We start from the raw sequence: 25,858 nt of genomic DNA on the forward strand, positions 1-25,858 counted from the left end.
TCTTTTCTTCTATACCGTGGAAATCACGATCCATCGAGCTTGGAGCCACTCTTTTCCACATTCATACTGTATGAGCCTTGTTTTTGGATTTGGCATCAATGAAAATTTGCGCTTACCACTAGATCCTGTAGAAGACAGTTTCACTGATGTGTAAAGTTTACGAACAGGCAAACGCTTATATCGTTTTTGCCACTATCGTAGAGGTTTTTTGAGGCACTGATTCTGGATTTATTTCCTTAAAGACTTTTCTAAGATAAAAACAAGACTGGGCATAAAGCAGTGGTTTCAAACCCATCCTCAGCGCACTTATGGCTTAAGTTCCACTAGCCTATTTACTGTGACATTAACCTACTGAAGCTAAAGCTCAATCATAACACAGTGTTCAATGCAGTTCATTAATTGAACAGTTCTAGTGCCAATCAGGGGACTTTCTGTAGGGTTTATGTGCAAAGTGCCCCGATTAGCACTTTCAGTTTAATGCATAACCCCCTCTCCATCCTCTTGCAAAGCCCTAACTTGTGATCCAGATGGGAGTAATGGCAAGACATAAATAACATCACGTCACTTGAATATATATGTGACAACAAGGTGAAAGCAATGTACATCTTTGGGGATGCTGCATGAGCACCAAGGATGAAGTTTGTTTGACTGTTCCATGTATATAAAGTAAGAGAACAGGTCCTGACGCCCTCTATTATTACTTTCACCTGCTTACCATACAGCCCTGCAGGGATACCAGCACCCTGAGACAGGCACCACCTGTAAGCACATAAGACACTTTTGTGTGACCCGCTCTTGTTGGTTAGGGAAAGAGGTGTTACATACACTTGTGGAATGTATTCTGTTTTGTATGATTCTCCCTTTGGCACATTCAAATATTTAAAACATGTTACTGTATGTGTACCCAGACGTGTAATTTGAGCTATATTATATTGTCACTTCGTATTTTCTATAAATAAAATATTTTTAAAAAACATGATAAGGTAACTGTAATACGTGAGTGTTCAGCCTGTTTTATTTCCCCTGTGTTTAAGGCAGTTAGGTGTCCCATTGTTACTGCAGGCAGTATCATTTTTCATTTATGGATTCTTCTTATCCTGTTGAGGTCAGTATTATTAAAGTCCCCCAGCCGTGCACACCAAACGCATTGCTGCTTTGATTTGTCTTAAAGGAGCAGACCCTCCTAGCACAAAAGTGAACGTATGGCGGTGGCATGTTTAATGTCGGTTTACTGTCTATGCATTTCTTTAACCCAGACTGTGCTGAAAAGCTATGTAATACAGCACACATAAGATACTAGGGATTCCATGTTAAAATGGATAAGAAGCAAAGAGTGACTCACTGTGTGCTCATTTGCATGTCTTTACCCAGAATCCCTGGCTGCAGTGGAAGCACTGTATGCTAAGCGTTGATGGGAAAGGTTTTGGACCTGTCTGAAACATGTAAATGCACTCATAAGTCGTATTTCTATTTGCTATACAGTGGTCAAGTATTTTTAAATAATGTTTAACTTTTAACATTTCCATGATAATCAAAATCCTTTTTATTTAAATTTTTTTACAATCTTTAGCTTACGATCTGTCCTCAAAGTTACAGATATATTTTGGTTTTGCTCTTTGTTTGCAATATCGTGTTGCCGTCATTCCACAAACATATCAACTTTAGTAGCTGATGTGCCTGAATTCCGAGTTTTCTGGGGAAAAGTCAAACACAGTCATGTTTCACAAGACAAAGCATTATAACTGTTACTTTAAGGGAGATTGAATCAGGAAGCCTACTGCACTTAAATACTTTGTTGGGGAAAAAATGGACTCTCTGTGGGACAGTCCTATTAAGAGGCTAGGATGAGAAGGAAAGAATTTTGGCTAAGGATGCAATTACCTTGGGCCTTTCATGTATAGGTTCTCTCAGTGTAGTTTAAATCACCTGTGTTTTTGCAGTTCAAACACAATTAGCCAGTCTCAGCACAGGAGGGGTTGGAGAAGTAGATGGGATTTTGCAGTTCCTTCAGGCATATTAAAATGTGAACGCAGTCCCGTATTCCATTATTACAGACTGAGTGGTAACAAGCAATCTATAATTATTATAACTTTAACTGATCATCTGAAATAAGGCAATTGTTATCTTGCTATACCAAAAGCATACGTAAAACAATTTGATCTCAGCCAAGGTGTTACAATGGATTCAAATCCTGTGTATGAAGGGGAACGTAGAAAGCAGTGCTGAATCTATAGCAAGAAATGGGAAACATAACTGTTAGAAGTACACAATGAAATGTCCCTGAACTTGTTACCACTGACGCGTTTCATGGTTTATGGCCACTTCATAGGAAGGCATTATACTTTTCAATTGATTATATATTTCTAAATGAGCTGTCTGTGGGGGTGATTCACTAAGGTCCATTGTGGGATAAAGCACCCGAAGCGGCATTAACTGCCATTGATTCGAACGCTGGATCATGTGCATTAACCTGCAATTGACCTTAGTGAATCTCCCCATGTAAGGTGGCCTAAGGTGTGAGTGAGCACGCTTTATTTATGGCTTTGTGTGTATTTAAGGGACACCGGGTTCTTTGGTTTTGGATGAGGCATCGGAGATGTCATACTGTAGGTGCTTGAGACATGAGTTTATGGAGAAAATGCAGCATCCGTGCATCCAACAGAGACCAGTTCATAGCTCTCACACAGCCTGGCTGTTCAGACCATGTGCACTTGTGTATCACAGATTTTAATCCGGCTTTGCATCATCAGCAAAGATTCCTTTTACAAGTATTTCATCTGAGCAATGTAAATTGAAAAAAAAAAATGTGTTCCCTGCTGGTGAAAGAATATATATTTGCAATAAATCAGGCACAACAAACCCTCACATAGATAACTGTACCAAAGTGTTCTTTTTATTTTTTTACCTACGAGAGAAAATGAGGTGATTTTACAATCCTGAATAGATTTTCTCCCAACCCGACGCCCCCCCCCCAAATACAAATTGTATGTAAAAATGAGAATATTGAAGTATCATTTTCCAGATGTCTGTGTTACAAGATTTCCAAGTTAGGAAGCAAATGCATTTAGTCTGCTTCTTTAAAATGTGTTGAGCAAAATCATAATGTAATACGGTAGTTTCTGATTGTATTTTAATGCACAGTTATTTGTCAGACAAATTAAATCTGCAGATTTGCTTTGCTCTCAATGTGTGCTACAGTTTCAGATAATCAATTAGGACAAATACTTTGAAACAGAGGTTTCATATGTACTCAACTTTTAGTGCTGTGCAGCACTGTACAAATATTTACTCAATTGTGGAGTAGATTTTAACCCACAACTGTGTACCACGGTAGCAGCGAACCCACTGAGAATATGCGGGAATTGAAGGATTACAACACATGTGGCGAGATTCACGTTCTTCCGTGCGGCACATGGAGCGGGATTTCCGCGGCTCAAGATCGCAGCGCAGAGTGAATTTCCCCGAAGGATTATCACAGCGCGGGTCCCTGCTTCTGAATGGGACTCCTGCAGCGTTAATTCTACTGGGACGCCACCAGGCTGTAAGAGCTGCGCAGAGAGGTCAGACAGAAGAAGTCCCTCTCCCTGTGTCTCCCCGCACAGCTCTTACCGCAGATCTCACTATCCTTGCCTGGCTCCTAGGGTGTGTAGTTGGTTACTCAGCATAAGGTATAGAAGAGTCACTCCGCGCAGGTGCTGCCACATGGAAAAGACCCTCTTGCTGCCGTCTATCTAAGGGACTCCACACCCCCTACAAACGTGAGCTCCTGAAGGGGAGCTCACTGACAAGAAAAGAAAATAGGCAGATAGGCGCACTGAGGGACACGAACTAGTTTATTAATAACCCCAATGGTAGGATCAATAAAAACACATACACAATAAAACACTCAAAAACTATATCATTGGGCTAGGAGGGGGACAGGACAGCAACGCATCAACACTGTGCAGCCAAAAGAAGGGGTCCGGACCCAATCTGTTAACGTACCAGGCAGCAGAGAGACACGAGTGATCCTGCACAGCCTCCGCCGGAAGAACTCCACGGGAACAGTCTCACGTGACCTCTACGCGTTTCGCACGTAGTGCTTCGTCAGGAGGTCACGTGATGACGCTGCCCCTGGAGTTATTTAACACACCGCAGCCAATGAATGGCAAATATTAACCACCAGCTGCAATGACTCATTCTGATCTTACGGCTGCCATCAATTTTAACCCTGTCAGGGTGCAGTGTCCTTTGAGCTTAACCAATGCAAGTAGCAAGAAAATAATGCAATTACCTATTGTAACATTCTTATTCAACACATGTTAAAACCCCTACATGGGAAATAGTAACACACAGAAATGCACTCTGAATATTAAAAAACACACAAATACTTAAACACATGATATTTAAAAACTCTGTGTTTTAAAAACCAGTTGAATAAAAAAAACAGTTGAATAAAAAAACAATCAATTATATGTAAACTCTAGTTGACATTAAAAATGAGAAAGCCACCCAAAATAAAGCAAGAGAAACTGGCTATGATAGTATTATACATATAAACCTATTTGGTAAAATTTTCAACAATACTAGTATTGTAAAATGACACAATTGTAAGAGCTCAAATAAGTGCTCATGTGAAAAGATACACATCATATATATATATATTTATTATTATTTTTTTTTTAAGTCCAAAATATGTAGTAGGACTAAACAGCTATGGTGTCCCTCTATGCAGAAAATGCTACCGCAATGGATGGCTGAGTAGATGTTGTAACATGAATTCAATAGTGAGTATAATACCACAGAGCATATACAAAACATAAGTAGTTATGTCACAGCATAGATATAATAGCTATGTCACTAAGGAAAATCGCTTGGTACATAAACACATTGTGAAAGTATCGTCATATATGAGTCATTGTGTAGTATTCCTATTGTTGCTAGTTATATATTGCAAACATATATAGCAAAGGTGGGCAACCTCAATGTAGCCACAGGTGTGGCGAATGAGAAGTGAAAATCACCACACCAGTAAAAATTGAGAAATTAGGTTCCCTGAGTGGGGAGAGAGCTTGGGCTGTTGCTAGGGGCTGGATAGCTTCCTCCATACTGATTGGCTGCTGCTGAGTAATGCAGCCAATCAAGAGGGGGTGCCAGGAGCCTGGGGGTGGGGCCAAGGAGAAGAGGAAACAGCATGGAGTGGAAAGAGAGGTGAGAGGGGTGTGTGTGCATGCGCGTGTGTCTCGTGCCTTTTACCATTGTGTTGAGTATTTTTGGAGAATCCACCTATCAACCCTATTCCCAGTCGGGTACCTCAGGTGTGCTCCTGTTTCAGCACAGGTATGTCTCCCTAATGTATTTGGAGGAACGTTTGAGGGGATATATATATATATATATATGTATATATATATATATATATATATATATATATATGTATATATATATAGCAACTGTAAATATTACTGTATGCTCATTTGCATGTCTTAGACAGGTCTGCAACCCTGTCTTTCCCCATTATTGCCCAGCATACAGCGCTTCCACTGCAGCAAGGGATTCTGGGAAATGACATGCAAATGAGCACTCAGTGCCACCTTTTGTCTCAAGCTCGTATTACACAAGCAAATCCTCAAGCCAATGCATGCTGTTTTAAACACAGCTTTTAGACAGAGTCCACCAATAGACCCAGAGCCCAACCCCCTGAAGAAGTCAGTTTAGCTAATGAAACGCGTAGGGCCAGGTGTGCAGTGGATCTTCTAACGCTTCTTGCAAACCTGCTCGTTATTCCTACCTGTTTGGTATTTACATCTACCGTGTGACGTCATCCGCTGTCCCGCCGCATCCATCGTCCCCGGAGGGAACCAAAGATTGGTGTGTGCCCGGGGAGAGGAGTTTGCAGAGAACCTGATATCGTGAGTTCCTGCTGGCGGTGAAAAACGAGGGCAATATTGGACACAGTGGAGTCACGGAGCAGTACAGCAGAAAAGCGGCAGTTGCTGATCCTCTGGAGCATGAATATAATCTCATAATATGCTTTTAAATATTCTATGTTTGTGAGTTCATTTTATGAGCCTTTTTTTGGGAATTAAATTTATTTTTGCACAGTAATGCACTAGGATTCGGCGCTTTTTTTCTTCTTTTTTTTTCTATGCGGGTGGAGAGGGAGGTCGTTGTGCCATCGTTAAGAAGCTGCCTGTTTCCTGATAGTGCTTTATTTTTATTCCCCTTCATTGGACATTTTCCTGGACTCCAAAGGACTATTTGCATTGTGCAATTACAGGAGGGTCTACAGCACAGCATATGTATTCATCTATGTATTATTAATGAGATATCATTGATTATGCAGTTATAGTTTTATTGTTTTAGTTAAATATTTTTATTCATTTCATTATATACATATATTTTTTCAAATATTCTCTGGCACATTTTACATAAGCGCAGACCTTTATTGTGTATATATATATATATATAGTTATACGTTACCGTTCCAAGGATTGGTAAACAAGAGACAGCACTCAATGTTGAAGATCAAAGTGTATTAGTGAAAGCAAAAATACATCCAGAAACCCAACGTTTCGGTCCTACAGAATGGGACCTTCCTCAGGGGGATACAAAGGTTTGTATCCCCCTGAGGAAGGTCCCATTCTGTAGGACCGAAACGTTGGGTTTCTGGATGTATTTTTGCTTTCACTAATACACTTTGATCTTCAACATTGAGTGCTGTCTCTTGTTTACCAATCCTTGGAACGGTAACGTATAACTACATTCTCTATATGGGACGTGCACCTGTGGCTTAACAGCACCTATTGGAGTGCCAACTGCCTTATCTGACTATATATATATATATATATATATATATATATATATATATATACAATTTAGGTCTGCGCTTATGTAAAATGTGCCAGAGAATATTTGAAAAAATATATGTATATAATGAAATGAATAAAAATATTTAACTAAAACAATAAAACTATAACTGCATAATCAATGATATCTCATTAATAATACATAGATGAATACATATGCTGTGCTGTAGACCCTCCTGTATATATAATATATATAATATATATATATATATATATATATATATATATATATATATATATATATATATATATATATATATGTAAATACAACTGTATGCTCATCAGCATGTCTTAGGTCTGCAACCCCGCCTTTCCCCATCATTACCCAGCACACAGCACTTCCACGGCAGCAAGGGATTCTGTGAAATGACATGCAAATGAGCACACAGTGCCACTTTTTGCTTCAAAAACCATTTTTAACATGGTTCCCTATAGGCTTAAGCTTGCTACATGGTCACAGCTTTGAGCACAGCCAGGGATAAGGTTATATAGATATATATATATATATCCCCTCAAACATTCCTCCAAATACATTAGGGAGACATACCTGTGCTGACACAGGAGCACACCTGAGGTACCCGACTGGGAGTAGGGTTGATAGGTGGATTCTCCAAAAATACTCAACACAATGGTGAAAGGCACGAGACACGCACGCATGCACACACACACCCCTCTCACCTCTCTTTCCACTCCATGCTGTTTCCTCTTCTCCTTGGCCCCACCCCCAGGCTCCTGGCACCCCCTCTTGATTGGCTGCATTACTCAGCAGCAGCCAATCAGGATGGAGGAAGCTGTCCAGCCCCCTAGCAACAGCCCGAGCTCTCTCCCCACTCAGGGAACCTAATTTCTCAATTTTTACTGGTGTGGTGATTTTCACTTCTCATTCGCCACACTTGTGGCTACATTGAGGTTGCCCACCTTTGCTATATATGTTTGCAATATATAACTAGCAACAATAGGAATACTACACAATGACTCATATATGAAGATACTTTCACAATGTGTTTATGTACCAAGCGATTTTCCTTAGTGACATAGCTATTATATCTATGCTGTGACATAACTACTTATGTTTTGTATATGCTCTGTGGTATTATACTCACTATTGAATTCATGTTACAACATCTACTCAGCCATCCATTGCGGTAGCATTTTCTGCATAGAGGGACACCATAGCTGTTTAGTCCTACTACATATTTTGGACTTAAAAAAAATATATATATATATATATATATATATATATATATGATGTGTATCTTTTCACATGAGCACCTGTTTGAGCTCTTACAATTGTGTCATTTTACAATACTAGTATTGTTGAAAATTTTACCAAATAGGTTTATATTTATAATACTATCATAGCCAGTTTCTCTTGCTTTGCACAACAATGCGCAGTCTTTCATTTTTTCCTATACTAAAGGGAATTTTACCTATTTTTTACATTTTGAATTATGTGTATTTTTTTAAATGTAATAAAATTGTATTATTTTTGGTGTTTAAATATTCTGATCCTATTGGTCACTAGACTGATTTACAGAGAAACTATCTGATGGACCACTGTTGTCCGACATAATTCTTCCTAGCATTGAGTGCAATTAAGTGGGGAATCTTTTGATCCTACTTGGATTTATTCTGTTGTCTCAAGAATATATCCCAGTTTGTTCCTAGAACTGTAAATGTTTTATAAATAAACCCTAGAGAAACATTGCAGATTTCAGCAGATGCTGAGTGAGATTTGTGGCACGGTATCCAGCTATAATCTCTGTTCTGTTTCTTCTATAGCTCAAATATATTCTACAAAACGCATTGATTTCAAGATCTCATTTTTTTAATCTATCATACAGTAGCTTCACCATCACTAACTACCTTTCTCCACACAGATCAATGTTACAGGGAGTGTTTATTTGTGAGTACATCTTTCTCCCCATTACACCATGGCCACAGACAGTTCTCACCCGGCGTAGGTCTACAGTCTTGACCTGGGTACTGGGTTGGTGAGCGGGATGAAAGGGGGTTGGTGCAGGTGGATTGCTGTCAAGTTGTAGAGCATAAGGACGGAACCAGGTGGGCCATCATGTTGAATGAGAGGGCCCACATGTGTAGTGCCCCAATCGTGGGTCCAACAAAGGAAGGGGCAATGCCAGCCAATCACGGCAATTGCACCCGCCTTCCAATTGGATGGCTCTAACTTCATTGATATGCCAACCTTTACCCCCCTCTGGCGCCACAGTCCCTGTCCTCCCCTCCCAGTTGGCAAGCCTGCTTTCAGCACTCAATAATGCAGGAGAAAAGTTATTGCGTATTCAATATAGTAAGGGTTAGCAACTTTTATAGAGGTGCTCCAAGAAAGTGTTTTCTTTCCTAATTCTCTTAAGGATGAGAAGCTATAGACAGTTGGAAGTATACAATCACACTCCGCAATACTTTACATGACATGTTCATCATTAGTCAGGCAATGCTATTTTCTGTGGCCCCAGTACGTGGAATTCTAAACTCTTTCAATCTGGGCCTTGAAATTGTCTTATAGTGAGGTTCTTTTTCAACATTATCACTAGACGCTCGCCCATATGGATGTGTATGAAAGGGGTTAAGCCCGCTGTCAAGTCCCCTCAACAGGTCAGGTTTTAAGGCCATCCCTGCTTCATCACAAGTGGCTCAATCAGTCTCTGCTTCAGCACAGGTATATACAACACCCCAATTACCCTACCACCACCAGGGTTCATTTATAGTCTCGTGCCCAAGGCGTTCTCAATCCCCCTGGCTTCCAGGATAATGTACAAAGTAAACATAATCCCAAATATCATAAATATAACATTCTGAACGAACACGTAGCATTGAACGTGTGTTCTTTTTAGCTCAGTCCAGTTTAGCACCTTTCTGGTTATCATGTGTTTGCATCTTTTGATCAAACACAGTCTTGTAACAACACCAAACTCCAAGGCATAGCTCTATAGCTGTTAGTCGAATTGACCTACATTACTCTGTGCAAATGCCTTAAAATTCAGTTTGTTCACGGTTGACTTAACTGTAAACACACAGACAGGCTACCTGAACACAATTATTTGAAGTTAGAATACAGTACACTAACTCTTCTTTATCCTCCTCTGTTTCTTGGTGTGTCTGGCTTTTTTTGCCAAAAGTACATCTTTGGAAAAAACCTGCAAATGGTTAAATTGGACTTGAAATAAAACGAATCAACACTGCCCATTTCCTACCAAAGACAGCATCATCAGAACATCTGGATAATGTTGTCAATGATTGACACAGTTTAAAAATGTAAAAGCTGTACGGTGAGCTACGTATTGCGTACAAAGTTACTCTACTCGAACCAAAGACATATAGCCCAAATTCCTCAACTCGTCTTGGCATAGCAGCAGTATTTTTCAACCAGGGTTCCTCGGAACCCTTGGGTTCCCGGGCATTAATAAAGGGCTTCCTGCAATTTACTGGTCATTTGAAAATTTGATCAAATACAGAAGAATTTACAATGCATCTGATTTCAGAGTTGCTATTACAGATGTTCCTCAGAATTTCACTTAGGGCTCCTCAACCCAAAAAAGGTTGGAAACCACTGGCTTAGAGTAAGAAGTTCTTAATGCTCTTTTCCCACTTATGCACTGTTTCTTTAGAATGTGCACGTATATGAAGCCCATTTTAGTAATATATTAGCTGAATGGGTTAAGAGAGGTGTACTTCTCAAGTTGTTGTGGGGGGGGGGGGGGGGGGAAAGGCCTGCCCTGCCCTTCCCCACCCTGCCCTGTCGATGAACCACACAATTTTCATCTCCATGTATCTCATGTACTCAATAAAGAAGGTGTGAAGTCACTGCTAGCTATAGAACCGGGGTGGGCAACTCCAGTCCGCAAAGGCCACCAACAGGTCAGGTTTTCAGGATATCCCTGCTTCAGCACAGTTGGCTCAATCAGTAGCTCAGTCTTCGACTTACTGGAGTTGCCCACCCCTGCTATGGAGTGAGGCTCATGTGCAGGGCATTTTGTTTCCTCCAGACAAGAACGCACCCCCAAACATGGTACCACTGCTTTCCAATGGAATTAAAGTTAATGCTCAATACTGCAAACTTCTCAGCACAGATTATTATTAATAATAATTTAATAATGATGTCATTATTAAATATGCACATACATCACAAACATTTTTGTTGTTACATTGCCTAATTTAATAGAGTGTTAGATAGGTTTGTTCACAAGAGGAATTTACCAGAACCCCTTCTATGCTGTTTTCTACTGTGTAATACTGTACTGTATATTAATAATGATCAGGCAGAAACGGAGCGTGATTTTCATCAAACGGGGAGTAAGCAAGGTCACCCATCCTACCCTGCCACATCTCTGCAAAGTGAACGGCAGGCAGGCATGATATAATAAAGTTAGCCGCGATAGAAAATGTGGAAACAACCTTGCAGAAAGGGCACTAAAAATAAATCTGGTCTCCTGTTTAACATTCATTGCACAGTAATGATGGCACAATCAGTCTCACGTTGCTGATCTTGGATTTCATACCGGTTCCAAAATAATCTCGTCTCCTCAAGGCCCCCAGTATGTGTGAGGGGACGGTGGGTGGTACGGTAAATTGCCAGTAATATTGTTTTTTCTTGGTCTGCTGTACTAACCGTACCATTTTGTTTTGCCACCTTAAAGAATCGAGGTGTTGTTCTTGCATTCCTGTTTGCAAAACATGCTAAATTATTCCTTGGTTGCTGAAGGTGCCTGCAACCAACTAATTTGCAAATCAATTGCACTCTCTCACAACATGACTAAGTTGTTTAATATTATTGCCATTATTGCTATCCTTTTTTAAAATAAAACAGGATAGCAATAATAGCACCGAACACAGTATACATAAACCTTGGCCTCTTGCAGACGCACTTACCAGAATGCCTCCTGTCTCTGTACGTCCTTCCTACCTACCAATTCGATTGTAAGCTCTTCAGAGCAGGGACTCCCTTTCCAAAATGTTACTGTTATGTCTGAAGCACTTATTCTCATTATGTGTTATTTATATTATTTGTTATCTATATCATAGTATTGTCACATGTTGATCATGTGACCTTGGGATTCGGTAAGAGGAGGGCGGCAGCCGCCCCATTTAAGTGCCTTTCTATCAGGCTCGGGAGTGCAACATCTGTATATGGGGGTGGGCATTTTTGCCACCCTGAGTCCAGCCTAATGGTATTTCAACAGAGTACACCTGCTTCAAAGACAGTGACGTTATCCCTGTACCACTCCTCCCTTCTGTAGCATTCTCAGGTGTTAGATAAAGTATATAAGTGTGTGGAGAACTTTAAGGCTGTTTCTCTCTAAAAACTAGTGTCGCTGATATGTTCAATGACAGCTTTCCCAGATTGGCGATTTTCTTTTTCTAATTTGATAAATAAATTTACAAGGAAACGGACACACATAATACATGAAAGAAGATGAACCCACAAACGTGAAGGCGGTCATCGGACCATTTATTACGTTTACTGTACATGCGACCACACACGCACAACGTTTCGGAGTGAAAAATGGACCCTTCAGGTGGAGAATGAATACATTTTTTCTGTGCTTGAGACATGTAGACACAGAAAATCAAGCGCAAATACCATTGTGATTTAAACCAAGGGAACACACAGTAAGATAAATAAATTGATACAGTCCTTTGATTAGGTGCAGCTCCAGAAGTGGACTCAATCCAAGTCCACAGATAGAGCAGAAAGCAAAGAGCAGGAAAGCACTCAGAGCGTGGTGCATATAAAATGAGGAAAATTCCCATATCGTGCAATAACGTTTTTGTAAAGGAGTGATTTAGAATAAAAATATAAATTGTTCACTCCCATATTCCGTGAGTGAAAGATAGCCTTGTAGTTGTGTAGAGCTGGGGGGCGCGCCACCCAGAAGGGGCGCAAGATTTTTCAGGGGGGCGCGGCAGTTGCAGCCCCGCGCTCTTCCCCCAAGGCATTTAAATTAATGCCAGGGGATTGCGTGAAGCCTTTGTAACTTCACTTAACTTGTCTTCGGCGACGCCATGGTAACGTGGCGTCACGTGACCCTGCGGCGTCATTTGATGCCGAGAGCCGGAGACAAGGTAAGGGAGGGGGGGTGGGCGCGAGCAGGGAGGGAAGCAGGCAGGGGGGCGCAGCGGGGAAAGTTTGCACACCCCTGGTGTAGAGTAATCCCCTCATATATTGTTCTTGTGAAGACGTCCGTCAGAACCAGATATATATTGCAGAAGAACAGGGAGAGGAGATTCCCATGTATGCGGCCGTCCGCAGGGAAAATGGCAATGTCCAAGGAAGGAAGAACTTATTCTTGGCCTGAGATTTCTCCAATTAGTCCACCAGGATTGGTGCTTGATACAAGCCAGTTGCTGGGAAGGACTGTATATATACTCACCTGTTTGGGACTTGCCATAACCAGTGTCCCAATATTACATTTAAAATACCATTCAACAGCATTGTGTTTTTCTGAGCGCCTGGTGGGTTAACACATGGTTCACCCGTTATACATAGTCCACCAGCAGCTGGGGAAATCCTCATGCAGTCTGTGATGCTCACCCACATTTTTCCTGTGCTTGAGACATGTACACAATCTCAGACAGTGTGGCAACCAAAAATATGGACAGAGATGCAGAATTTGACACTTTCCATTGTAACGCGTGTGCCGCTTAAATTTCCCCTAACTGGTTATATTTACAGTACATACGTAAATTGCCCAAGCTGATGCATGCTGGGAACAATAGGTTCAAAGTACCATGAAATAAGAAAGTACAAAATGCCTCTGAGGTTCCTGATCAGCATGATGTGAAGTCTTCTTCCTGTTGCTGATAAGTGCAGTGGAAATCTTCCCCAGTAAGAGGAAGACCGTGTCACAGAACATAGCATCAGTTAAACAGCAATTGCATTATCAATTTACCTTTTTTTCGTGATATATAGATTGGTTTAAAACAAGGTCTCCCTGTTCCACGTATACCTAAATGAAATGTTATACTTTTTCAATTACAAGTTTTCCATTTTTTGGACTGTTGTAAAATTATGAAAATAGACTTCTACTGTTCCAGAAAAAAAACAAAAAACTTTTGTATTAATTTGAAGAAATCAAGATACACAAGGGTTGAATTAATATAACAATTGTAGTCATAATGGATTTGGTTTATAAAAATTCACATTAAACTGCTATACATGTTCTATCATAGTATTTATGAGCAGTTGGTCTAGCATACATTTAAGTTTTGGTTACAATATAATGTCTTAATGTCCACATATTTCACAAAGGGACAACTATTTTCTTTTCTTCCTATCCATCAGGGTAAAAAACAAGACATTCCTCGGGAAGATCAAGGACCAACCATCAAAAACTTGGATTTCTGGCCCAATCTCATTACTCTTATGGTTACTATCATTGATGAAGATAAGTCGTCATATACTCCTGTTCTAAATCAGTAAGTAAAAAAAATGACAACATACTCTGAAACATAAAATGAATCATTATTACGTCAATGATGCCACAACATTTCACTCATGATCTGTAACAATACAGTTGCATGGGATAAACCTTCCAGCGCTGGAAGACACCTTCATAGTCTACACTTATAAACAGGCCAGATGAAATAGCACAGCTTGGTAAATGTAGGCCCAAATCTGTTTGCCTAGTTTAAGTCAACCAGTAATTTGTAGAGATGAGGGCCCGGTTTGGGGCATGAGGCAGAGCTAGAAGACAAGTGAAAGGACCAAGAGGGCTTTCCTGGTGTCTTAAGACGTCTTTTCAAAGAGTGCAACTCTAACTACTGTAAGCCCCATCATATCTAGCCAACCGTTGTTTTTTCTACTAAAAGTCATGCATCTTTATCGTGTTTTAAGGTAAAGTCTGAAGGTGGTTACTCAAAGGTATTACTCGAAGCAGTCCTGTTACAGGACTTTAGCTGGAGGGAGGGGAGTCCTTGTGCAGCCAAGAACTTTGTAGAGCAATCTTCTAGCAATTATGAAACTGGAAGCACTCCTGTGAAGTTCCACTAGCTGTTTATGGTTTGCCATATGTGCATAGGGCTGCCAACAGATGTCCTGGGGCCCAGGACTAGAGCTTTGCCCCTCCCCCCACCCCCCGCAGTGTGTGTCGGAGCCGCCGCCTCCTCCCCCCATGTGTCGGCCCCTCTCCCCCCCTTGTCGGTGGTTTTCCAAAGCCCTCAACTTTCAGACCTGTATTTCTCTCCCCCGGTGTCTCTCACTCTCCCCCTTCCCTCTCTTACACCCCCTCTCTGTCCCCCCATTGCTATCACTCAATTACCCCCTCTCACTCAATCCCGCTCACTCAATCCCCCAACACACTCATTTCCCCCTCCTCCCCTGGCTACACACACGATTGCATCCAATATCTATACAACCACTCCCCAATACACACACTACCCCAACCAATACAAAACTAACCCCTCAAATACAGACACCACTACACTCCCCAGATACAATTACCACTACCCCTTGGATACAAACACTACTATCCCCAAGACAGGATTACCCGCCACACAAATAGAATTACTCCCCCCACACAAACACAAATTTCCCCCACCACCACCCAAATACAATTACCACCACCCCCACAATACAATTACCACCACCCCCACAAATACAATTGTCACCCCCTCAACAAATACAATTACCCCTCCACACACAAATGCATTCCCCCCACAAATACAATTCCCACTTACCTCTGGATGCTGCTGCTGGGCCCTGCCTCTCCCAAGCTGCTGCTGCCACCACCTCCTCCCACAGTGGACCCCCTATCCCGCCGGTGCGTGCCTGGAAGCTGGGCCTGACTTCCAGGTGCACTCCGCCTCCGGTGCGCGTCGACGGGTGAGAGAGGCAGGGCCTTGCGTGGGAAGAGGCGGCGGAAGCAGCAGTCGGGGAGAGCCCGGGCCTGGCCGCTCTTGTCTCCAGCTCCCGGCTCTCCACAAATGCTGCTGCCTCATTTTCGCACGCCGGGCCCCTCTCTCCTGTTGGAACGCACCGGAGGCTGGGTGCACCCGGAAATCAGGCCAAGCTCTCAGGCACGTATCGGCGGAATTGAGGAGCCCGGCGTTGGAAGAGGAGGCAGCAGCAACTGGGGAGAGACAGGGGCCCAGCGGCAACAACCAGAGGCTGGACGCTGGACGCAGAGGTTTATACACAGGCCAGGCCCCCGCAGCCACCGGGCCCGGGGCACTTGTCCCGGCTCTCCCTCCCCTGCCTGCGGCCATGTATGTGAAGTTTGCCCTTTAATAACCTTAATCTGAGATGTGTAACATTTTTTGCTACGATTCGCAAACCTGGCAACATTTTTGCGCCCAATAATTAATGAAGCGCATTTGAAAACATTTACAAAGCCTGAGATCACAAGACCCTTTATATTCCTATTTTCGTGTTAATATTGCAAAAAATGTGAAACTAAGGAAGAAACGCGGTAAAAATGTGCAACGTAAATTTTAAAACCTTTGTACTGTACATCTCTAGCCGTAACCATTTTTTTACTTATCACTCCTATTGATAGGGTAGCAGTGGTATTAATTAATATATACATTTCTTGTATATACTGACACTACATGAATTCTGGGTGTCACATATTTCTAAAGATATCTATGGGGTGGAAGAGTCTACGTTGATTAAGTACATTTTGTGAAACAAGGTTGATTGTTGCAGATTAATTTATTAATGTGAGAAGCATGTAGTATGGTACTGGGCATTAGCACACCTAAATTAGAATGGTAACAGTATTACTCTGATATATTGAAAATTCAGGACCCATATAACAAGGATAGTGGATTAAGTATTGTAGTATAATCTTCATGCAACATACTGTACCGAGTGCAGTAATCTATATGATGGGTACTTTGTGATTGATTTGTTTTATAGTTTAATGTGTATTCTTTATATTTTCTTTATTTTACAACAGTTGACTGGGTTGACCAACCTATCAATTCATTTAGGCCAACCACTGATTGAGCCACCTGTGCTGACGCAGGGATATCCATAAAACCTGGCCTGTTGAGGACTGAGTTTGACACCTCTGTTTTAGGCAGTTCAAACCAGGATAAAACTAGACTAACATCTATACTGCTACTATCTAATGTATACTGCTACTATCTATACTCCTACGATGTGTAGCTCCTTTAATTATAACTGCAATTTTGTTTTTGTGAGGAGTCAGAAGTTTAAAAGTATTTCATACAAGCGCTTGGTTGTTGAATGTTTTGTCGGATTTGATACAATTATGATACAGTATGTTCATTTTGGTTAAAGAGTTACAGTGCTTTGAGTTCAAAGCCCTCCAAACTCAACTCTAATGATAAAGATTACCCAAAGTGAGCCTTCCTTGTCAACTGGAATCTTGTCATATATTTCTGTTCTGGTATTTGCAGGGTGTCATGTTTAGTAATAAATGTGGCTGCATACTAATAGTAGTATTGATTTCTAACGTGAAGCTTATTTTTATTCGTTTGCAGTATATTGTGGCATCAAGCAGGTAGACAAGGGTATCTAGGTCTAGTGTAATAAGATGGATGTTCTCATAGCACAGGGGCCAGTTTACTTAATTTTGATCAAGGTATTTCATGTTATACTGTAATAACCCGACTATCAAATTAAGAGTAGCTTTAGGATGCTTCAGTGGCTTACGTGGTTGGTAAATATTAGAAATGGGTGGGTGTTGCTGTTTTTATCTGTACAATCAATAACATCTTGAAAATTGAAGGGTACTTGCCTCCCATCTCTTACAAGACAAGCCAATTGGGAAAACAATAAATTATACAGAACCTACCAGAACCTTACATTATAAAAAGCAAATACAAAATCAAAACCCTTTTGAGAACCAAAACCCGAACATTAGTTAGATAAAAACAAAACAAAATCAGAACACAGGTCAAGTGCCCATCTATAAAGAGAGCTATATTTCAGTTTGCACCATCTTTGGCACTACAAGTGTTCAACAAGGGAACTACATACATTGCTATTTCTTGGAGTTACTAAGTATGTTACTGTGGAGATACAGTACCAATGGAGTTGAAAACGTTGGTGTTTCTCACCTTATCATTTTTTTAAAGTCACATTGTTTCTTAAGTGTTTTTATGATTTGTTTACTTATTTTAAACATTTATTCATGCTTATTGATACTGTTTTTGCATTTTCCTACTTATTTTGCATTCCCCTCCCCCAATTTGGTAAAAATACAAAACAAAAATTCAAACTAAACTGTGATGGCAGATACAATAGATTTCTTCAAAAAAAATTTGGACATCTTTTTAGAAAGGAAAGGTATACAGGGATATACCAAATAAGTAAACGTGGGAAGGATGTTGATCCAGGGATTAATCCGATTGCCAATTCTTGGGAGTCAGGAAGGAATGTATTTCTCCCCTTATGAGAGATCATTGGATGATATGTCACTGGGGTTTTTTGTTTGCCTTCCTCTGGGTCAATATACTGTAATTACGGATATAGGATACAGGAGCTGCCATCTAAGTTTAGTATAGGACGAACTTGATGGACGCATGTCTTTTTTCAACCTCATATACTATGTAACAGTCAAAGACCTCTCTAAACCTATGTGCTTATTATTAGTAAAATATTTTAAATAATCCCAAACCTCCTCTGCTTCAGGCGACGGTGAAACACAAAAGATAAAAGAAAGATGTCAGATTTCATGACACTGTCATTCTTCATCCTAATGAGCACTTAAAGTAGAAAATCTGGGGCTTGCGCTCTCTCTCTGCAGGATGCTTTTGTGCTTCCTGATGCAGCATTCAGTAATCGTGTCCATTTGGTAACTCGGGTAATCACTCGTGTATGATCGCAACTCTACACTATTGTGTTTTACTGGGATACTGTTCTGAAGTCATTACTCCACATGTTATCAATGCCAACCTGCTGAAGATTTCCTCAATTCTTCTTGTGGAATTACCTCTGCTACAGGTGCATGATATCTTTTCTAAATTAATGCTTTTTGTTTTCGAAAGATTTATGAGGTTCATTGGCTGGTGTCACTTTCTGCCTTGAAACATGGTTCTAGCTTAAACCTATAAAAACAAGGTCCAGGTAGCATTGCACTGTCATAGGATTGCATCAGCCCCTGTTTTAATCAGTCACGATACGAGTACCTTTTTAATAGCACTTCAACCAGTTGAAACAAATTGTTTTGTAATTGCCTTAGCTTCACTCTTCATTCCCCGATAAACGATTCCAGTATGTGAACCCCCAAAGGACAGTGACTTGATGTAATGATCAGCGGAATGGCTTGAAATGTCAAAGCACCGAGTTCAGTCCGTAGCCAGAGACAGAAAAGACATGCAGGGGGCTAATTGCTATGTGGACAGGATGTTAGGACCAGGTATTTTGGAATTACAGTATAGATCTGGGCACTTTGTTTTGGTTTTGCCATGCTTGCTTCAACAAGCAATATACAGTGGCAGCCGAGCTGAGTCTAATGCGGCCGCCATCGCAGTTTTAAAATAGCGCTGGCGGCGCGCGGCGTTGTCTCCGGACGAAACCGGGATGGTTTCGGCGTTTTTCCCACGCCTTGGGCGCTTTCAATAGTAAGTGCCATTAGCGCGTATCTATTGAAGCGGCCGCCACGCGGGAAACTCCATTTTTAAACGGAGAACGGACCCGCGGCTAGCCCGCTAGGCACCCGGCCAGCTCCCGGCAAGCTTTAGACTCAGCTTAGCCGGGACAGTAGGAAGCAGTGTTTTTACCGAGTGCCTAAAAGAAAACTTACTTGATTCACGTATGTTAATAGTGATAAACATTTTTATGTGCGTTGCCAATACTTTAAAGTATCATGATGTTCTAATTCGGCGTTAACCTTTTTTTAACTTGTGTCAACAATATGAAAGCTAGGAAGTAAACATCTTGTACTTGATACAAGCAGAATAGTAAATGAATAACACAACAAGCTGCATACCGTTGAAAAAAAAACATAAAAAGGTCTGCTTGATATATGTCAGCCCCTACGTGTCTCAGAATGTATTCAGCGAATTAAAACATGAAATAGAAACCATTCAGTTTTCAAAAAAGAATACACATGGGTTTAGTTACGTATAACTCGTGTTTACCAAAGCTATACAAGCAGTCCTCGGTTATCCAACGGAATCCGTTCTGGAAGTAGCGTTGGATAGTGAAACCGTTGTAAAGTGAGTCCCATGTTAATCAGTGGCGGTGAGCGTCGGATAACGCATTCCGGCGTCGAAAAACAGCCCATAGGGTTGCATTGTAAAGCGTTGGATATGCCATTCATTGTAAAGTGAAATGTTGGATAATGAGGTCTTATGATCCTCAACAAATATTCAAATAGTTTGGGTTCACAATTCCCAATACGCTTACAGTAGTTACATTTGGCTTGTCGTCAGTCCTTTAATCAGTGGCTTTCAGAACACACCCATTGTACAACATTGGAAGGGTCTTAAAACAACAACTCCCTATCACATTTCCTATTTGTTCGTTTTAAGCATATGTAGAGGGACGGGTGTTACTATCACTGTAGTTCTATACTGCATGGCACCAACGTTTCAAAAGGAATAGTTTAAAGAAGAGGATTATCCTCCGACAGTCATCTTTTATCTGGGAGCCAATCGGTATAGGACATACAACTAATCCTTACTGATTGTCTCATTGATCGTTCCTTTTAGCAGCCATTGATTAGTGGAACACTAATGCACAGCACAAAGTGTGTTAGAGGGATCTCTTGTGGTCCTCAGTTTTTTCACATATCAATAAAGATTTTTATTTTTGCTCTCCCGCCCTTCCTTTTTTGAGCAGTGCACCACCATTCTTGTTTTTTGTCCTTGTCCTGTCCCATTCGGGAGGGAGCCCGCCGGTGCCACTTCCAGCGACCAACAACCTTGTGAGTATGTATCTTCAATCAACATAGTGAAGACTTTGCATTGTATCACTACTGCGGTGATTACACTAGACAGGATTTCCGAGACTCCGTAACCCTGTAGTCTCTGTGGCCCCATCCTGGCGCTGGATCCAGTACAAGCCATACACCTATGTGATATGTGTGATGGTGCTCGTCTCATATCAGGAAGCGGACCTGCTGGGCTGAGGTAGGGATGCAAATAAACCGACCAGAGTCCTGTAAGAGTTGCAAAGTCCAGGAGACAGGCAGAGGTCAGGGCAGGCAGAAAGCAGCGAGGTCGAGGTCACGGTTCGGGGTCAGCAACAGGGGAATCAAAACAGGCAAAAGGGTAAAGCGAGACTGCAAAGACCAACAAGACCTGCAAATGTAAGAACTTTGCTCGACGACTCCCACAAGCAGACTGCCAGTACCCAAAGTGGCCACAGTGAGCAGAAAGGACAAGTGAGTTGGAAAACCTGAACCGCAGCAAAACCCGGCACGGATCGAGCAGAATCCTTACAATATGTGATTCATCAGACCTGGAAAGTAGGTTGCTCACAATTGATACAGTTGATGCAAATACCTTCGATGAATGTTCGAATGTTTCTTTTAATACATTTCATTCCATTCTATTGAACTTGTTGGGGTTACACTGTTTTAGATTTTGTCAGCTCTGCTTTTAGATTTCTTCTATACTGTACCAAAGCCTGTCTTAGTAGTTTGGAGAAGTTGCAATTCCAGTCCATGTAATCCATGTTCCCTGCTAAAGCAAGCTATTTGTACCTAATTCCTTTCATGGTATCTGCTCTCTTTTCCTACTCGCCTGCTCTGTAATCACCACCATTCTCCTCCTCCTCCTCCTCCTCTTCCTCCTCTTATATTTTTGTTAGTCTGGTATTTTTTTCTCACTGCGTCCTTTAAGGACCACTGAGTTACTGTACCTGTTGATTTGATTGGCTGGCTTTGCCGGCCAATCAGGCCTTACCAGATTAAATAGTCCTCCTTCGGCGCGTAAGGCACGTTCTATAGTGCCGGGCGCGTGCCACGCTGTGCGCGCGGGCGGAATTTTAGTTGGCTGCCGTCAGTCAGCCTTTCTATACAAGGGCCGCGCGCGCGCACGGCAGGGAGAGGGGAGCCGACAGACAGCGGCGAAGATGAGGAAAATCATATTTTTGTGCCGCTACCGGCACTGAATGTATGTATATGTGTGTGTGTATATATGTATGCATGTGTATGTATGTATATATGTGTGTGTGTATGTGTGTATGTATTTGTGTGTGTATGTATGTGTGTATGTATTTGTGTGTCTGCACAAATCTAATAATTTTTTTATTTTTACCAATGTTTTTTTTTTAAATAAATTACACATAAACACACACACACATATACACACATAAACACACTCAACACTGTATACCACTCAACACAGTAAACTTATGAAAAGCATGCGGCACGTGCACGCGCATTCGCATAGGCACGCACGGCCGCATGCAGTATATAACAGCCCTTACTCTGTTTGGTATGGGTGACTGCACGACATGCAATGCTGGTTTAGAGAAAGGCCAAAGCTATCCTAAGAAATGAAACTTTATCGGACCTCTCCACATATTTTGCTTCCGTACGGACTTGATGCATTCAATTTTTTATCTCTGCATATTTCAAAGCGACTGATCTAGAATACCTATACACTAACTATCCGTCAGATCAGTTTGTTGTGTATATCCCTAGCACTGTTGGAAGCATGTAAACATTAGTATTTATGTACTGCATAGTATACATACAGTACATGCAGTGAATGAGATCATCCCTGCTCAGTAGGATACAGGAAACACAACAGCATTTTGCAAAGGTATACATTTTTGTAGGAGGTGAGATTGTGAAGTGTAGTAGATAAGCTAAATGCATAAGTCACTAGTTACAAGCAGCTACAGTCATGGAAATGAACAAAGAAACACATTGTCCCTTCCAATGGACACTTAATTGTTTTCTAATATTTTTATTGCTACAATGTGTTGACTCCTCTTTGTATACCTAAAGAAACATTTGTAGGTCATTTAAAAAAAAAAAGAAGGATTATGATGATAAGAGCACTATGACATGATAGCATGAACTCAGACAGAGGAATACAACAGCTGTTGTATTATTGAATAGAGCACACTAAATTAAATCACCAAGACTCCCTGAGGCCAGTCTTATGTATGTTACATTCTGCTGAGCTCACAGAGATAAAGAAAATTGAAAAATCCATATAAACCTACTGTGGGTTATACTTTACCTTTTGCATTTTATTGTACACATTTATAGAGGTAATAAGCTAAAAAAAGAGGATGCAAATTGATGTGTAGAAGATTTCCTTAAGATATTCATGTGCTTAATTAGTAGAAAGCAATCCTCTGTCATCACGAGAGTTTGGAAAGATAAGCATCCTTGAAATATTCAGCTAAAAATGCTGACAGTGTAAGATATTGAAATAAATATTAAGCATGGAGTTTTCTGAAATTGTTTAGTGAAAAATGCTTTTCAATGTCACGTCTCAAAATGTCAGGCGGTAACATGGACACAGGATTACATTGTACAGGTTGGAGTCACGTGTGCTATTTTATTAGTCCCATCAATTCCACAGAGGCTCAAACTGGAATTAATCTGATGTAAAAATATGTAATTTCCTCCAAAATTGAATGAATGAAAGAAAAGCATACTGGTACTTCTGCTTGAATCCTTGATAAAAAAAAATGTAAACAAATCATGTGTACAAGAAATTGCACTTAAAAAAAGCATGTAAAGAAACCACTACAATTATTTGAATTCTGTGCTGCCAAGGAAATTGGGGTAATCACCGGTGGGTCCACAGCCCTGATGGGCCATCCAGAAGGCCAGCAACACTGACATCTGGAGAGAGAGAGGACCAGTGGAGGAAAGGGAGCTGGGTCCCCTTCATCTGACTATTCTTCTTGCCTCACCTCCCAGGCGGACTCCAGCCAACAACGGGAGCTCTACAATCAGTTCCCTGGTGGGACCTAAATGTCCTAGTCCAACACTGCAGAGGGGCCTTTTTCAAGTGTACATTGTACATTATATTTTCAACCATGAAGGACTTTCATGTTGGTCTCTTAAAGGATATCATGACTTCATCTGCAAATATGCACCAATGCAAATAATTGGTAAAAGTACACAACATGTCAATGCTGCTGTTTAGAAACCGCTATCAAATAAAAGTGTAGGATAGGAGTGTGGTCATTCTGTACATTAGTTTACTTTAGTGGTGAGTTATCATTATCACTCATATCTTTACCACATTTCTCTGCTATAGTACATTTTCATCTCTTTTTAAGCATGCTATTGTTTGACCTACTGTATTCTCAAGAATAATACTCTTATAATCCTACCTTCCCTACTATCGCCTTGTATCTCTCGTCTTTTGCCTTTAAACATCTGAAACAACTTGTTTCTTTACGCATACTTGATTTTCTCTACTACCATAACTTACGTGACCCTCTCCAATTGGGCATCCGCATTGGAAAAGTCAACTGAAACCACGCTAACCACAGTAGCCAATGCCCTTCATATTACCAAATCTGAAAGAAAACTACACCAGTCTGATTCTTATGGACCTTTCCTCTGATTTCCATACTGTTGACCACCCTCTTATGCACTTTCTTCACTCTCTTGGCCTCAGTGGCTTCTTCAGTGTATTTGTTGTTAACTTCTCCACTACTTCTATGGATCTCTCTGTTGGTGTACCTCTCGCCTCTCTGTTTTAGGTCCTCTACTCTTTTCTCTATGTAAGGTCTCGCTGGGTGACCTCATTAACTCCTGGATTCAGCTATTATCTGTTTGCTGATGACACACAACTATATTTATGTACACCTTACCTTACACCTGCAGCCCTGTCACAAATCACAGAGTGCCTATCACCAATCTCTGTCTGGATGGCCCTTTGATAACTTAGGTTTACGATGTCACAGAGATGAGGAGCAGGAGGAGATGCCAGAGAAGGTATGAGGCCCGGCACCGAAACCTGCCAAACTCCCAGCCGACCCTGCGTCACACCTCTCTCCTGTAGAATCTATTCAAAATTCTGCTGCTTTAATTATCTCCTCTTCTAGACGTGTCATGTATCAGCTTCTTACTTCCTAAATGATCTCTGCTTCTTATTCATCTCTGTAGAAAATTCCCCGGCTTTCCTTTAAGGTCCTACACCTTCATACTGTACATCTCAATTCTTATCTCTTGTCACACCCCCTACTCGACAGAAGGATGTCTCATCTTTGCACCTTTTTCGCTACAGCCCTCTCACGTCTTGAAACGGTTTCACAAATCTCTCCCTGCATACCGTATGCAACTGTCTTCCACTCAATATTTGTCAAGCACCTTCACTTTCTATTTTCAAAGCCCAGCTGAAATCTCCCCTCTTCAAAGAAGCATCTCATTAAATTATCTACGCCTCTATTCTGACTCCAGTGCACTTGACCTTCCAGACTGCACCTTTAATGAGTTCATTGTCACTGTAAGTCTTCCTATAGAAGCTCAATATAAAAGTCAGCTGTAAGCTTGTTAGAGCACAGCCTTTCTTTGCCCTATATTGCCATTTACAGGCATACCCCGGTTTAAGGACACTCACCTTATGTACATATCGTCAAATAGGCAAATGGCAGCTCGCGCATGCGCCTGTCAGCACGTCCTGAACAGCAATACCGGCTCCCTACCTGTACTGAAGCTGTGCGCAAGCGGGGAGACTATAGAGCCTGTTAGAAATGCGTTATTTACATCAGTTATGAACGTATATGATGATTGCAGTACAGTACATGCATCGATAAGTGGAAAAATGGTATTGCTTCACTTTAACTACATTTTCGCTTTACATACATGCTCTGGACCCATTGCGTACGTTAATGCGGGGTATGCTTGTAGTTTCTACCCTTATCCCCACTGCTTTTACATTATTTCCCCTATATTCTAATTTTGTATAGTGCTATTTAAATCACATTATACACGCCAAAAGGGCAACAGGAAAGGCCAATTCAATGAAGGATATCGATAACTGCAAAGGGACAAAACTGTTTGTTTTAAACTATTTATCGCCATCTTAGATTGTAAGCTCTTCAGGGCAGGGATTCCTAACGTTACTTTCATGCCTGAAGCGCTTATCCCAACTAT

General features: G+C 41.1%; 1 protein-coding gene across 6 annotated transcripts in view; it reads left to right on the forward strand.

Annotated features, from left to right (window-relative positions):
• The window catches only part of UNC13C (unc-13 homolog C), a 343,863-nt gene that overhangs the window by 180,341 nt on the left and 137,664 nt on the right, over positions 1 to 25,858 (forward strand). For all 6 annotated transcript variants that reach the window (XM_075575720.1, XM_075575726.1, XM_075575723.1 and 3 more), the window contains one exon: positions 14,149 to 14,282. In XM_075575720.1, coding sequence (XP_075431835.1) covers positions 14,149 to 14,282 — 134 coding nt within the window. The remainder of the gene's footprint in view (positions 1 to 14,148; positions 14,283 to 25,858) is intronic.

The sequence above is a fragment of the Ascaphus truei genome, chromosome 18 (assembly GCF_040206685.1).
Source record: "Ascaphus truei isolate aAscTru1 chromosome 18, aAscTru1.hap1, whole genome shotgun sequence".
NCBI lineage: Eukaryota > Metazoa > Chordata > Amphibia > Anura > Ascaphidae > Ascaphus > Ascaphus truei.